The sequence below is a fragment of the Coptis chinensis genome, chromosome 4 (genome assembly GCF_015680905.1).
Source record: "Coptis chinensis isolate HL-2020 chromosome 4, ASM1568090v1, whole genome shotgun sequence".
In the NCBI taxonomy this organism is placed as follows: Eukaryota; Viridiplantae; Streptophyta; class Magnoliopsida; order Ranunculales; family Ranunculaceae; genus Coptis; species Coptis chinensis.
This window is the reverse complement of record NC_141459.1, coordinates 70,899,935-70,916,100: the sequence shown is the minus strand read 5'-3', so window position 1 is coordinate 70,916,100 and position 16,166 is coordinate 70,899,935. Positions and strand designations below refer to the sequence as shown.

Genomic DNA, 16,166 nt, shown 5'->3' with positions numbered 1-16,166 from the left:
AACGTGCAACGAGTATTTTAGGGCTCAAAATTTTATTTTCTGGGCTGATTGCCAACAACGCCCCACTCCCTGACTCCCTTCCAATGAAACGATCCAGACCTGAAAATCATCCTCCTCAAAAAGACGCATTCATTCCTGGGAGATATATTTCGAAGAGAGAACGGGCTATATTAGCCGCAGCAACTTCTTCTTCAACTGATTCTATTATTAAGCAACCGGCTTCCTCGGTCGTCACGTCACCCGGTTCTCTCACTTCCTCTTATCCTGAATTCTTTACCTTAGCTAATCGAAATATACCGCAGTTGCTAACAACAGTTGTTTTTTTTTTGACAGTGGTGGGAAGTATTTCGGATTTTAAAATACGGGCTGATATATTATCATCTCTCAAGTCTAAATCTAAAGGAAAGGTTGTTGGTAAAATTCCAGAAAGGGTAACCACATCCCTCAACAGTCACACAAAGGCTGTTAATGCTATACAATGGTCACCAACTAATGGTGCGTGCGTTTTCATTTCTTACGCTTAAGTTATTGTATTACTATTTAAGTCTAGCTTGTACTGGAGTGTACAAATAGGTAAATAATTACAATATGCCGCTTCCACTAATCCACATAATAATAGTACCGAAACTTCTATAGTATGACATGAAGTTGTTGATTTTACGTTTAACATGATATAGAAAAAAAAAATTAGTGATTAATTAGTTATTCACAAAATAGACATTAGAGAGGATGAAAAATAAATAAAATCCAACTTCTGGTGATTTAGTATACTGCTATGGTGAATATAAGAGAAACGGTTGCTGCTTGTGCTAAGCAAGGTTAGGACTCAAACCTCGTTATAGAGAAGATGAACAGTTTGATTCATAAAGGAAAACTCTTTTTGTTTATGTTATTGCTGATCTTCTGTTATAATGATTATTATTTGTTTTTGTTTTTTTTATCTCCTTTTCATTTTTTAAAATCAAAGAATAAGTGGATGTGGTTAAGTGGCTGGTCCAATTGGTGTATGGCTGCTGCCGTGGACCAATCAGCTTCATTTGTCCCGTTGACAGGATTTCCTTGTATGCCCACAAATTCATTCGCTCTCATCTATCTAGTTGCAAAATTGTAATAAAGCTTTACCTTCAGGCTTCAACATGTTGTTTGTGGTTAAAATCTTTGGCAAGAGACAGCAGCACAATTAAAAATTTATTCCTTCCAATGTATATTGACTATATTCTGACCCTCGCCCTCCCCTCTCATTATACAGGCTTTAGCTTCAAAAATCACAATATTAGCAACTGATATGAGTACGGTTTTCCGATTTGTATCCTGTCTTATTGAGATTCAAGGAGTGATCGTTCACCATATTTGGTTTGTAATAGTAGTGGCAGCTTGGACTCTTAGTTGAAAATGGAGCTCTTATATCAGAGATTTGAAGTCTTACAGTCTTCCTGCTTTTGAGCTTACTCTTTTTAAGGTTATGAAAATTAGGAGACTAGTTGAATTCTTCCACTGGAGTTTGGTGGTAATATGACTTGCCTTTTGCAGCGCATCTTCTTGCTTCTGCTGGAATGGACTATGTTTGTGTTTGGAACGTGTGGAGCACAGAAGGTCAGAGGAAAGCACGTGTTTTTAATTATCACAATGCTGCTGTTAAACATTTGAGGTGGTCCCATGATGGACTTTCATTACTTTCTTGTGGATATGATTGCTCCTCAAGGTTAGTTGATGTTGAGAAGGGAATACAGACACAGCTCTTCAAAGAGGACCAAGTTCTTGGGGTCATCAAGTTCCATCCAGACAACTGTAGTCTCTTTATTTCTGGAGGGTCAGAAGGCCTGCTGAGACTCTGGGATATAAGAGTCGGTAGAGTGGTACAGGAGTTCATGCGTAATCTTGGGCCAATTCTAGACATTGAATTTAGTAATGATGCCAAACAATTTATATCTTCTAGTGACATCTCCAAGAGCAATGCCACTGAAAATTCTATTGTTGTCTGGGATGTCCTGCGACAGGTTCCTCTTTCTAACCAGGTAAGGGGCACCAACTCCTTTACAGCTTACTTACTTGGATAATATATTTTGGTTTCACACATAGCAATTAATGTTTTATTTTTTTGGAGATCACACTAGTTGTTGCTGTAGCTTCAGTTCTTTAGCTTCAGCTTAGTTAGAGCGTTTGGAGTAATTGGCAATTTGAGACTGTTTTAGTGGTTCTCATTACTTTAAGTTGGTTAGTAGCTTTAAGTTGGTTAGGAATCTCTGTTCATAAGGAGTCTAATGTGTAATCATAATTAAAAACTTGCAATTGCTTATAGTCCAGGGAACCATATCTATAACACTATAAATATGGTTTCCCTAATGGTTTGTAATACGACTTGAAGACTTTATTTACAAGGGTGAAGTTATATTTATTTTATTGATTGGAGGGGGGCGCTTCGAATTGTGACCTTTTGGAGTGAGGGAAAGTAGTAAAAGCACAGTGCATGCCTATTAGATTTTTTTTTTCCAGTTGAATGTGCTAAGCCTAAGAGTATTTTACCATCCTTGATGTATTCTTGGTGGTGCTTTTTCTGTCTTCTCTTTTACTGTATATAATTTTCTCGATGCGCTCGCTCTCGTCTTTATCCAGAATTCTAGGCTAAAGGTCAATAACATACAGAAACAAGATAAATGGCGAGATTTTAGAAAGAATAATTCTGTGTCTAGTGAAAGATATGTGCTACATTCTAGTGCATCACGTGCTTTAGCTGATATAAGTTCAATTTTGTCTTGGTACTATTTGGTTGGCATCTTAGATGTTATTGCATTGTACTTTTAAAACTAAATTCTTGGCCAGAACTCATGTTCTTTTATTTGTCAGATATATGTGGAGGCTTATAGCTGCCCCTGTATAAAGCACCATCCTTTCGAACGATCCTTTGTTGCACAATCTAATGGGAATTACATTGCAATTTTCTCTTCTAACACCCCTTTCAAGCTAGACAAGTACAAAAGATATGAGAATCATGGAGTTTCTGGGTTCCCTGTTAAGTGCGATTTCAGCTTGGATGGTGAGAAACTTGCATCAGGTTCTTCGGACGGATGCTTATACTTATATGACTATAGGTCGTCTGAACTTCTGAGGAAAATAAAAGTGTATGAGCAGGCATGTATAGACGTTGCTTTCCATCCCAAACTCCCTAATGTTATTGCGTCATGCAGTTGGAGTGGAGATGTGTCAGTATTTGAATAAGATTCCTCACTTTAGCATCCAAATCATTTTATTTTCTGAGTCCTGAACTAGGGGAAGATATGATCAAAGTTGCAGCTGAGTTCTCTTTAAGTCTTGAGCATGTGAGTAAAATGATACTTCTAGGTGCTCTTTTCTTTTGTTAGTTCGATTGGGATTTTCATAAGCTTTTCATTATTATATACCTTTGAATAACTTTTGCGGAGCAGGTTAAATTCATGAGCTTTCTGGAAGCTTCAAAAATCATCGTCAGCATCTTCTATGCCATATCGTATAGGAACTTTTGTCTGAATGATTGCTCTTGCTGACACCTGATGGTAACCATTGCACAGGGTGTACAACAGGGAATGCAACCTAAGCTTGCAAATGCTAATTATGTAGAGAACAAAAGTTTCATCTTCAACTCATCATTCAGCCGTTATATTTTCAACAGTATTTCACCCGTTTTATTAGCGAAGGAAAAGGCTGGAAGGGGTGCATAGTCAATTGTCCTTACAGTGGCCATAAATGTAAATGTCAGGGTAGTAATCCATTGTATCTACAAACCTTAACTTGTTGGTGCTGCAAGGGTGAACTATAGTGGGATAATGATCCTTATGGCTGGGTTTGTTTTGGAGTCGAGTATTATGTACAGCAGCGCAAATTTAGGCGATACAAGTTGAGTTCATACTATTGAGGGTAGTATGAAAACGCTATTGGCCTTTCATGGAAAAGTCATTGGTGATTCCTAGTTTCTTAGAGAACTCTATGTGCTATCTGTAGTTCTGTACTACCTACACCTATCGCGCGGACAAACAAATGAATGTATCAGTAACTCTCTCGCGTGTGTTTGGCTGGTTTGGTTATCCAACCAATCTGAATACGGGAACATTTACAATTTTACTTAGGTTCAATATCAAGGCTTACGAGGGAATTGACTTGTGATACTCTTTTATTGAGCTTTATATTAAAACAAGTATGCACACTGTCCTACGCACCTAGGTATTTTTTTCCTAAGTGACATTAGGAAGTTTTTTTTGTAAATTTTTAATAAAAGAGGACTTGTTCTAAATTCAGAGAGGGAAATGGAGAATAATTAAATAATTTAAGTGACATTAGGGGGATATTTCTAAATTATTAATAAAGGGGATTCTAAATTTTGTGAAGGAAGTGTTTATAAATTGAGCAAATAGAGAGATTTTAATTTACTCAATAGTGGAGAGTGGGTTCGTGAAAACCCTATCATATATATTAAAAAGACCTCAGAACGTAAACAAATTAAATAATTTAAAATTAAAAAATAAAGCGAAAGAATTACTAGAGCCCCGTGTCAAGTATTTATAGTAGTATGCTCTACTTGAGTTTTGCATTTAATTTTTATGGGGAAGATAGTCTCTAGTGTAGTATAAAATATCAGGATATTGATATTTATTGATATTCAATTTCTTTATATATAGTGTGGATATATTCCTTTTTTTTTGGGGATCTTTTATATTGTTTCACATGCAAATATCACATATATATATATCTAAAATATCGATAAATAGTGTAGATATTTCTTGATATATCAATATATATCATTTATATTTATTTAAAATATAATGGTAAATATTAAATAAAATTGTTATCTACACAACATATCACCAAATATCACCATATATCTCTAAACATATCATGATATTTATGTATTTCTTATTAAAATTTTGATATTTATCGCAATATTTCGTGAAATTTTGTACTATGGCCTCTAGTTTGGAACTGCCCACCTTTGCTTATCCTGGAATGAGCGGATCAATTTACGTTTTGGACAAAACGGGTAGTCTCAGATTTTCGTTGATGTAAATATGTAATCCTATTTTATGTTCGAATGTTGGATGAAAGTGTTTTTTTTTAGATCGGTAAAACAGTAACATATATTAGATAATGAGAAAGAGATACAATACAAAAGAGAGCCAACAATACATGCTGCCTTATAGTGAGGGAGATCCTCACACTAGTAGCAAAGAAGAAGCCAAGTACGATTAAGTATCAAACACTGTAGTGGTATGTGCGATTTCGATACTAAGATTTCCACCTTACCATTGATCGTCAACTAGTCTTGCAGACTCTTGCCCAGTTGAATACCATGTCGGAGAAATGATGATCTCTACGAGCGATGTATTCGGTTTTGTTAATGCATAGCCATGCCCAAACACTTATTTTAATCCTTGTCGTCGAAGGAAAACGTCTCATCACGAAATATGATATTGTTCGGTGTGCACCATATCTACCAAACGGTGGCACAGGGGAGAATGTTCCAGATATATTCTCCAAGTCCTCTAGCATTGAGTGGTGGCTAATTAGAAGAGATAGCATGGTGTCGTTGGAGAGAATATTACTCCAAAGCGTCAATGATAATTGTGCAAGAAGTAAAGAGGTGTAAAATAGATTCTTCTTGCTCGAGGCACAACACACACCTGTTGGGGCTAGTCATACCCCTTAGTCCTTAGATTATCAATAGTTAGAGTCCGGTTCCACAATAAGCACCACACAAAGAACTTAACATTGGAGGGTATTGCCGCCTCCCACACGATCTTGTGAGGAAACAGATTTGGGTGCAGTGTCACTACCCGATTGGCAACAAAGAGATACATATAGAAAGACTTCACTGAGAAAACTTTGTTCTTTCACCACTTCCATTCCCAAGAATCGTTATTGTCACTTGGTTGAACACTTGTGAGCAAAGCATTCAATGATCTCAGATCTTGACCTTCACTTCCACGGAGGTTTCGTCTTCTAAGATGTGGATCCCAGGAGGTATTTCGACTAATAGATAAGTGACTCTCAACTATAGCATCCTTGAGGGCATACCTATATATGGAGGATAGGAAATATGGTATCTAAAGGTGTGTCACTACACCATGTGTCCTGCCAAAAGCGAGTTTTGTCACCTCTTCCGACCTTGTGATGAATTCCTTCAAAGAACTGGTCCATAGATGCTTGGATGTCACGCGATAAGCACTCATAAATTTGTTTCACTGCCAACGGTCTGCCACCATTGTCGCCAGACCCGTATTTTGCCTCAATGACACTCTTCCATAACACATTGTCTTCCATGCCATATCTCCACAGCAGTCCCCATAATGCTTGATTCATGATTCTCAATCTACAATATCCCATGACAACAAGGTGAATTTTTTTTCCTTTGTTCACTAGAACCCCATAGGAAGTCTCTTATTATTTTTTCAATCTTCTTGGCAACACTTGCTGGAATAGTCACTATGGAGAGATGATAAATAGAGAAGCTAGGAAGGGTGCTGGTCATAAGAATGAGGCGACCACCTTTGGAGAGCAACTTCGTTCTCCAACCTGCCAATTTAGAATGGAAAGATTCAAGGACGTTGTCCCAAACTTCCCTATTCTTGTACTTGGCAGCCAGAGGAAGACCAAGATATTTAAGTGGGAGGGAACCAATTTGATAACCAATAACTTCGGCTAGAGAGTCGAAGTTGTTCACCTCACCAACGCCAATGATTGAAGATTTCGCAAGATTGACTTTAAGACCAGAAGCCGCTTCAAACAATAGAAGAATGGTTTTGATCATAACCAAACAACTATGCGAAGCATCCACAAGAAGAATGTTATTCCCTCTAATACACGAACTATTAGTAAAACAATTGTTTTGCTGGTTAAAGAGAAGTCTGCTCGAGCTTAGAGCTATGGTTGTCACACTTCTCAGATAAAACCAATGTTGGTGATAATCGTTTCTCGAAATCTTCTCATACTGGTTACAGATTAGTCATGAACTCTGACGGTTATTGATCAACAATCTATAAATGGAGAAGAGGGACATTGATGAGCATTAGGATACTGGATATAGACTTAGGAGTTTCTTTGATAATTCATCACACTTGTGTTAGTTATTCAAGGCTTTCAATGTAGTTCCTAGATTTTTTCTTGCTTAAATGGTAATTGATTAATGGGTATTTTTGTTGTACGTCACACTATATTAGTGCGCTTTTGAGTTTAGTCACACGAAGTTCAAAATTTTGATTTTAGTCACACTCCGTTAACAAGTCTGTCTCAAACAGTTAGTCAACGTCTTTTCTTTTTTTAAGAACTGAGCCAATCCATCATAAGAAATTTAAAAAAATAAGTTCTATGTATTTGGTTCATTTCTAAAAAAATTTAAAAATTAATTTCTACAATATATATCTCGTAGAAATTTTTTTTTATATATATATATATATATATATATATATATATATATATATATATATATATATATATATATATATATATATAGTAATTCTCTAAAAAGTACTTGTTAAGTTAACTTAAAATAAAATACGACGTTAAAAAATTTTACTTACAAAATGAATTTAAATCTAATTTTTTTTTTGTTATGAAGCACTCAACATAATGATTATCTTCCCAAAATTTCAGCTAATTTGGAAACCTCTAACATAGATAAAAATTGTTGTCGTCTTTAAAAAGAAATCTAACGGTCTATAAATGTTGAATTTTTGTAATTATTTTTTGCCAATGTTAGATGTTTTCAAATGAGTTGAAACTTTGTAGAGATGATCTTAATATTGAGTATATCATATCCACAAAAAAATAGGTTTAAATTCATTTTGTAGGTGAAGTTTTACTTACGTACTTATTTTATAGTTAACTTAAGTAGCTACTTTTAAGAAAAAATTATATATATATATATATATATATATATATATATATATATATATATATATATATATATATATATATATATCAATGTCAATCGTATTGTCAAACCTAGTCAAATACGTTGACTAACGGTTTGAGACAGATTTGTTAACAGAGTGTGACTAAAATCAAAATTTTGAACTTCGTGTGACTAAACTCAAAAGCGCACTAATATAGTGTGACATACTTACAAAAAGACCCTTGATTAATTAATGAAATAAGAAATTACAAGAGTTCTACATAAACAACTTATTCATCCTGACATTGATATCTAACTTGGGGTACTATATCTCACCAGATGTTCGTCACTTAGATTAGCCCAACGATTATATTTTAGAGATCTTTCATTGGTCTAATAAATTGTTTGCTTGTAATTTGTATCCCTCACCATAATCTTTTGAACGCCACATTGTAACAAACCCAAGTATCTGTCTGGCATTGTAATCAACTAGTCGAGAACTCGAGATGTTAACACCGATGTCTAGGTACCATTCACCTATAAGGCTATAACTACCATGTTGCGAGGCCTGGGTCCAAAGTGTTTCTGTGAATTTTAATTCGTTGCCCTAAATAATGCCGATTGGATATGGGCCCTAGAAGTCTATGCACATGGTGCAACTGTGCAAGTTTCTTTATTATGAGTATACTTTGTCTATTTCTCTACACCCTAGAAGTGTGAGAACTGAGAAGCTCATGGCCACTCTATAAACTGAAATGTTAATATATTTGCGACATAGATTCTCCATTGCTTTCTCTTCGTATGACAGTAGGACTTGTGTTTTCATAATGACATGTTTTGAAGACATACATAGATTGTGTCAAGGTCTCACAAGTCACAAGTTGAACAACGTCCCTACTATTTTCGCAACACTTTGAAGCAAGATAATCACATTATCATCATGGGTGTCTGAGAGGAGATAAAAGTACCAATGGTGAACATGATTCATGTGTGAGGGGGCAGATTTTAGTTATGTGCACCCTCACATTGAGAGAAGGGAGAGAGACATATGGCGATGCCAATGCAAAACATGATTTTTCTGTGGGGGTTCATTTTCTAATTATGTTCACTCTCCTCCACCCTCATAAGATTGAGAGGGGGACAAAAAGAATGCTACAAAAGACATAATCATGCCTACTCTTGCATCCCTCAATGGAGGGGAAACAAGACATACCACCACCCTTTACATGGATCTACAAGAGGGACCCCTCCTCTCTCTTAACTCTCTATTCCAAATCTTAGCTTTCAACAACACATCAAAAACACTAACTCATATCCTCTACTTAAACAAATACAAACCCTTAAGTCAAAATAATCGTAAAGAAAACACGCCCATATCATCTACATTCCTCAGCACTACATAGACAAGCCAGCTCTTCTCCATAGGACCATGGTCCACATATTTTCTTAACTGTTGGTATTGGATTATGCAGTCATCCTAACCCCATTTAAAGGCAAGAACACATTTATGAAACCTACATTGCCTATGTTTTTCTCAACTCCTACATAAATGTGCTCCCCACATTACCTGGTTTCATTGTTTCTATCTACCTTTCTCCCTTTCCCCCCTCTCCTCTCCTTTAATATCTATCACCTGTTCTTCATAAACAAATGTAAAGTTCATTTAAAAAGAAAAGGAAATCCTTCAGAAAAGTAAGCTGAAGTGCGTTTCTTTGTCCATATGACTTCAATCATCTTCTGAAATGTAAACTATACTTTCGGAGTACTTGGTGGTCAAGCGGATGTTCGGTCTTGGGGACCCATGGGTGAGCCCAATGAGGGACATGAAACGATGGGCTAAAAGGTTTCTCTGGTATGACAAATTAACCTTTTGGATTGGCTCATAACTCCTTACTAGAATCACTAAGACATTTAGACATTTAGTTAGTAATTGATTAGGGAGACCAAAAGTGCTCCTTAAGAGCAGAATCATAGCTCGTGCTTAGCGATAAAATTATTCATCGATACACAAAACACCATTCTTTATATATAAGTTTCTCTAATCCATCTTTCCAACTTTGTGTTTATTTTCCAGCAAAAAAAAACTTCGTGTTTATCTTATTTATCCTTACTTCGGTGGACAATATTATTCAACGATTATACTTCATTCTAAGTTTCATTAGAAGTCCTTTCAAACAGAGGCCTCATAAAGTTCGTGATTAAACCCTTCTTTTTTGTACTGACTTGATAGGTTAGACTAAAATGCTCAAAGGTCAACAATTTTGCAGGGCACTAATGGTCTTTTCCCAATAAAAGATGGTTTTACTGAGTTTATCAAGAAAAGAAAAAGCTGGCTTACTAGGTCTTGCCAACTGTCTTGTAATCAAGTTGTATGTTTGTCAAACACGGAGAAAACATATATAATCAGTTCACTAACTCAGCACAAAAAAAAAAAAAAAATTGACACTAATAATCACTTCAGATGTTGTTTAACTAATTGATTTAATTACTTCCATTTGATCCTAGTAAGATAAGATAGTAGAGATGAATTCTAATATCCAAATGATAAAAAAACTGAAAAAATAAAAATTTAGAAAAAGTGAAGACTTTATATATATATATATATATATTTATTTTTTTTTTTTTTTTGAAAAGTTTGCTGTGGTTAAGGTAAACCCCACCTGTTTATTGCATGCACATAGAGAAACATTACATACCCTATCATTAGAGGGAGGTACACATAACATAAGGCATCAAGCCTAAAACACTTGGGATTTCTCCCTACACGTACATTCCCGAAGGAACAAACACTGGTAAGGAAACCACAATCAGCAACTCCATCAACCATAGCCTGAGGGACATCTGCCTTCAATCCACAAGCCCCAAACAAAGACAGAGAGCAAATACCACCAAGGCGACCGATTGAAACTCACTGTTAAGTGTAAAAATCAACATGGATCAGAGTTCTGACATGAAGAGCGAGCAAATTACGATGACGAACCATGAAACCCAAAGATATCCTAAACATCACAGCAAGGCCAATACATAATCCACAACGGTATTGCGCCTGTTCGACCTAGATCATTAAAGGGAGCATATAAAGACTACAACAAGCATGAAGCCCTCACAAAAATGAGATTAATCATTACACATACCACAAGCAAGTATTCATAGGAATCGTCTCATTTGATCTCCTACTTTCTAGCCTTCAATTGCTTCACTATCTTAGGATGATCTCTCCTGAGATGAAGTTGCGCTTTCTTATAGTTACAGAAAAAACACCCGCAAGCACAACACACAGAAAAAACACGTATGTGAGTCCCAAAGTGTTATCCCAAAACACTTTCGTATAATCCTCAAGATACCTCTTTTTGTTTTTGGCTAGTGACTTTACCTTCTTCATCATTGCGAGAGTAGGCTCAATTTCTCCAGAAGAACACTCTTGGATTCTTTTGCTTTTTTTTTGCTTTACAGTAGACCAATCCTCTAAAGACGTTTAATGTCTTGACCTGCGTTTAGGCAAGTGGTCATTAAATATTTCTTCCTCATAATCTGATAGGTCATCCGTATCATCTACCTCCTCATTTTCAGCAACTAACCCTTCATACATATTTCTTTCTCGGCTACTGGGTAGTCGGGGAAGAGGAGTAATCCTATCTTGGTGACTCTGGATAGGTGTAACCATAATGCTCTCCTCAAGATCTCTTTGGTCCCCAATAACACCACCTTGCACCTATGCAATATCAGTTTCCGTATGTGTACATACCACTATACCTGGTGAGATCAAATGAAAGTTACTCGCAATTGCTCTCTGCAAATGGGAAGCAGCGTTCACCCTTATGTTAGATTGTGCTCCACTCAATCTAATTGGTTCATTATCCTTTGGAGTTTGAGGCTGAGGAGACAACCCTAAACTCACTCTAACCAAACCCTGAGAGATTGGGGATGACTATTGTGAATCATCATAGTAGTTGAAACTGCTCCTTCCTCACTCACACAATTTGTCTATGTATCCACACCACCAGGAGTACCTTCATCGGAGTTTCTTTCTTGTCTATGAGCTTAAATTTATCTCCGTAGCCACAACCGTGGGAGAAACAACCTGTCCTTGAACATCCACTGGGAGTTCATTGGGTGTGCCACTTGCTTCCCCTCTCTCTACAGTAACCCTTCTAGCCCACGATGGGTTTACTGTATTTGAGTTTGTTCTATATGTACACTTTGTTGTAGCATGCCCAAATTTATTGCATTTTACACAAGAAGTAGGTTGCCATGAGTACTCCACCCCAACTGTAACCTCTCTTCCCTCAACCTTAAGATTAACAGTACTTTGGAATTTGTGGTTAACAGTGGTCACAACACACGCACGAGCAAAAGAGAGTCTTTTCCTTTGCGCGATAGCTTCATCCATAAACAATGGATCCCCTACCAGGCTAGCCACATAAGAAAGGCCATCTAAGGTCTATAAAACTTTAGGAACATCACTTAATTTTACCCATATAGGAACAATAGATTCCTTGTTTCTTTGTAACTTAACTTCAATTGACCAAGATTTAAGAATAAAAACTCTACCTGCAATGAAGACATGACCTTCATCAAGCACCATCTTTCTTTCCTCATTATTAGTGAAGTTGATGTAGAACAACTCCTTGTCTGTCGTAATCTCAAATCCGGCTTTTAGCTTCCATGTTTTGGTTAGGTAATCCTTTACAAAGGGAAAGGAGAGTCTTTTATCTAGAAAATACCCAACCAAGTACTCATCCCATTGTTGTTTACCTTGTTCCACAATATTGCTAGGAACTTCAGCCACTCCATCTTGTAGTAATGGAGAAAAACTCTTTAAGGCAGTTGTTGTTCGATTCGTACCTACACCATTGAAAAGAGAGCTCCACGATGTTGTTGTGGTGTTATTACTACTTGCCTGATCACTAGCCATGAGGATAAGAGCAATAATCTAAAGAATTTGGCAGATCTGTCTTCTTCTTCCTTGATTAGTTTTTGAATTTACCCGATAAAGAAGGTTTTGGAGGGAAAGAGAGGATAAGATTTGCCTACCAACTATTTTTTACTCCAAAAAAGAAATAATTGGTACTCCAAAAAGTAACAGCCGATCTCCTAGATGAGGTCCCCATTTGTATTTTTACCCTATCACTTAATCAAATACTTGTTGTGTTATTATCATATGCAAAGACTATACCAATTTATAGGTGCTTACAAACTCTTACTTGCCCTTAAAGAAATTGACTCAACTAAGCCATCAACACTTCCTATATTTGTGGCACTATGAAATTGACTCAACTAAGCCATCACCACTTCCTACATTTGTGGCACTATCTAACTAAGATTGTGCACAATAGGTAAAGACCTAGTCCAATGAAGACTTGGTCCCACGCACATGACACGACCCTTATTGAAAATAAAACAACACTACTAGTTTGAGTTTAATCAAACTCCAACAACCTCCCTTAAATTCAAACTTTCATAACTGCAAACTCCCATATTCTGCTTCAACTTGTAGAAGACTTCAGCCTTCAATGCCTTTGTGAGAATGTCGGGAACTTGATATCCAGACTTACAAAATTACATTGCTCGAGAAGCTCGAGAATGTAATGAAATTTGATTTCAATGTGCTAGCTCCTCCCATGAAACACCAGGTTTTTGGTGAGAGCAATTGTCGACTTGATGTCACAATAAATCGTTGTAGGGAATGCTTGCTTCTGATGTAGCTCAGCTCCTCACATAAGTGTCACAACCAAATAACTTGGCATGCAATTAAAGCAGCTGTGATATACTCTGCTTCAACTGTGGAAAAACTTGTTGTTTCCTCGATTGGTAAGAAACTACTCCAGTGCCTATGTGAAACACAAAACCAAAAGTGCTCTTTCTTTAATCTATATCATCTGCCCAATCACTATCCATGTATCAAACAAGATCACAATAACCACCAGAAGCGTTCAGAGTACCTTTGGCATATCGCAGAATTTGTTTCCCAGCAAGCAAGTGAATTTGGCTTGGTGTCTCCAAAAACCTGCTAATGACACCAACTCCAAAGACAATATCAGGTCTAGTAGATGTCAAGTAACGTAGACTACTGATTACACGTAAAAGTAGATATTAACTCAATCTAACCATGCAATTCAACACACCTAAAGTAAACTATTCTATCTTACTCCTAATTAATCAAAGTTTATATATTACTCTCTAAATATCAATTGTAATGTCGAGTAAAGGGTATCGAACACTCCTTAGTATGGTGAAAGTTAACACTCAAGTCATTAAGGAAAAGAGAAAAGGCAATGATAGTAGGATTTTGATTAATTGATTTTATATTACTAAAGCAAATAAATTAACTAAGATGTATGAAGATGGATAAGGTAATCTTTATATATATATATATATATATATATATATATATATATATATATATATATATATATATATATATTTCTTCAATTGAGAAAGCGTTTCTAGAGTATCCACGTGTCATGGCTAATTAAGAAAAAATAGGAGATAAAATAGGAAACAAATATTTATCTTTATCCTTAGATATATATTATAGCTATATCCCTTACCAATCTATTTTTTGGAATACTCGCAGAGATTCCAGTTTTTTCTAAACTCGGTTACTAATTATAAAAAAGTATTATATAAACTATAGCTAATTATGAAAAAAAACAACCACATCTAGAGTTTCACAGAGTTTCTAATTTTTCCTAAACACTATAGCTAATTACGAAAAAACAATCTCATTTAGAGTTTCACAGAGTCTCTAACTTTTCATAAACAATATAGCTAATTACGGAAAAAACTATAGGAGACAAAAAATTAAATTGCTAGAAACAATAGTTTCCACCGAAAACGATTTCCCTAACCCTTTCAATTTGATGCGTCATCCACTGTGGGATTTAGACATTTATTCATAGTTAAAGATTCCAAAAATCACAATTTCGGCCACAATAATTATGACATATTCCAATTCCTTAGATATAAATTATAGTTATACCTTCACCAATCTATTTTTTTGAGCACTCGCAGAGACTCTAGTTTTTTCTAAACTCTATTACTAATTATAAAAAGTAGGATATAAATAAGGAAACAATCCCATATAGAGTTTTACAAAGTTTCCAACTTTTCCTAAACAATATAGCTACTTACGAAAAAAAAAAATATGAGACAAAAAACTAAATTGCTAAAAATAATAGCTTCCACCAAAAACGATTTTCCTAAAACCTTTTTGATTTGATGTGCCATCCACTATGGGATTTAGACATTTATTCATAGTTAAAGATTCCAAAAATCATAATTCTTGCCACAATAATTATGACATATTCTAATTAAATTTATAAATTTATAATTTTTCAATACTATAATGTAATTTCTAATTATATATGTAACTACAAGAATTACACCCTAAGAAATTACTAGTCTCTTTGTCTTACTCTTACTCTTCTCTCGTCTTTTTCTTTTTCTTCTCCTTTCTCTCTCTTTGTCCTTATACTTTTCTTCTTTCTAACCGCTCTCTCTCGTTTGTCTATCCACCTTGATCCTACGTGCATTAGCTTGCCACCTATCCCACAACATACACTGCAGTTCTCGGCAGTTAGGGTTCCGTGGCTCCTATCTGATGCACCCTGTAGTATCTTCATTACTCTGACTATTGCCCACTCTCCACCCCTGCCATTCCCCGCAGTTCTCGGCGGTTATGGTGCCGCGGCTCAGATCCGTTGCACCCGGTCATCTCTTCACTATTCTGTATACGGACCTTTCGCCACCAAAGATGTCACATGTCACGAATTTGACCCCTACAGATGCCCTCTCTCGATCCTATTAGTAGTCCGCGGACAATCGATGGGGCCGAGACCTAACGATCTCAAAGCATGGTTTATCTCCATTATTTTAAGATGTTCCATCTGTTGAATGACACATGTTCCATCATTACTGTCGCGTGAGAACGGCGCATGCGCCGTACAAAATCTGACCTCTCGATTCTCGAGGCCCACGTGTCCCATTTCCCCTGGACCCTCTCTTTGCAATTACGCTTTTGCCCCCTGTCTTTTCAAATCTCGCCCAAACCCTTCATTTTCCTCAACACCCATAAACCCCCAATTCCCCATTTCATTTTTCATTTTTCCTCTTCCCCACCTCTTCAACTTCTACCCGTTGTTCCTCTTTCTCAAGGTTTCCTCCCGCTCGCTTTATGCCTATTGGTCCCTCCCACCCCCTGCTGCCGCAGATCTCAGGTTTGTCCTCCACCCTCTCACTCCCCTTCGTTTATTGCTATACTCCAATTTCAATACTGTTTCCGCATTCTTTTCTCTCTCATAACTTG

The 16,166-nt window shown here is 36.3% G+C and overlaps 1 protein-coding gene across 4 annotated transcripts; it reads left to right on the top strand.

Annotated features, from left to right (window-relative positions):
• The first annotated feature begins 11 nt into the window (after positions 1-11).
• LOC147504633 (Transducin/WD40 repeat-like superfamily protein) lies at positions 12-4,137 on the top strand. Of its 4 annotated transcripts, none has more exons than XR_015193082.1 (5): positions 12-243; positions 334-495; positions 1,531-2,015; positions 2,845-3,317; positions 3,546-4,137. XR_015193082.1 is itself a non-coding variant. In XM_086557431.1 (4 exons), exons 1-4 carry the CDS (start codon positions 84-86, stop codon positions 3,693-3,695), a joined length of 957 nt encoding a protein of 318 aa, XP_086413557.1. In that variant the 5' UTR covers positions 12-83; the 3' UTR covers positions 3,696-4,137. The 4 variants fall into 4 exon arrangements, 2 of the variants coding, with proteins under 2 accessions (XP_086413557.1, XP_086413556.1); XR_015193081.1 differs by having other exon boundaries at positions 3,423-4,137; XM_086557431.1 differs by lacking the exon at positions 2,845-3,317.
• Positions 4,138-16,166: the final 12,029 nt, after the last annotated feature.

Bases quoted from the DNA above. Each gene is read 5' to 3' on its own strand.
- LOC147504633 (XM_086557430.1), top strand. From the start codon at position 84: ATGAAACGATCCAGACCTGAAAATCATCCTCCTCAAAAAGACGCATTC. The intron at 244-333 runs GTTCTCTCACTT...TTTTTTTGACAG, and splicing joins CTCGGTCGTCACGTCACCCG to TGGTGGGAAGTATTTCGGAT. The intron at 496-1,530 runs GTGCGTGCGTTT...TGCCTTTTGCAG, and splicing joins ACAATGGTCACCAACTAATG to CGCATCTTCTTGCTTCTGCT.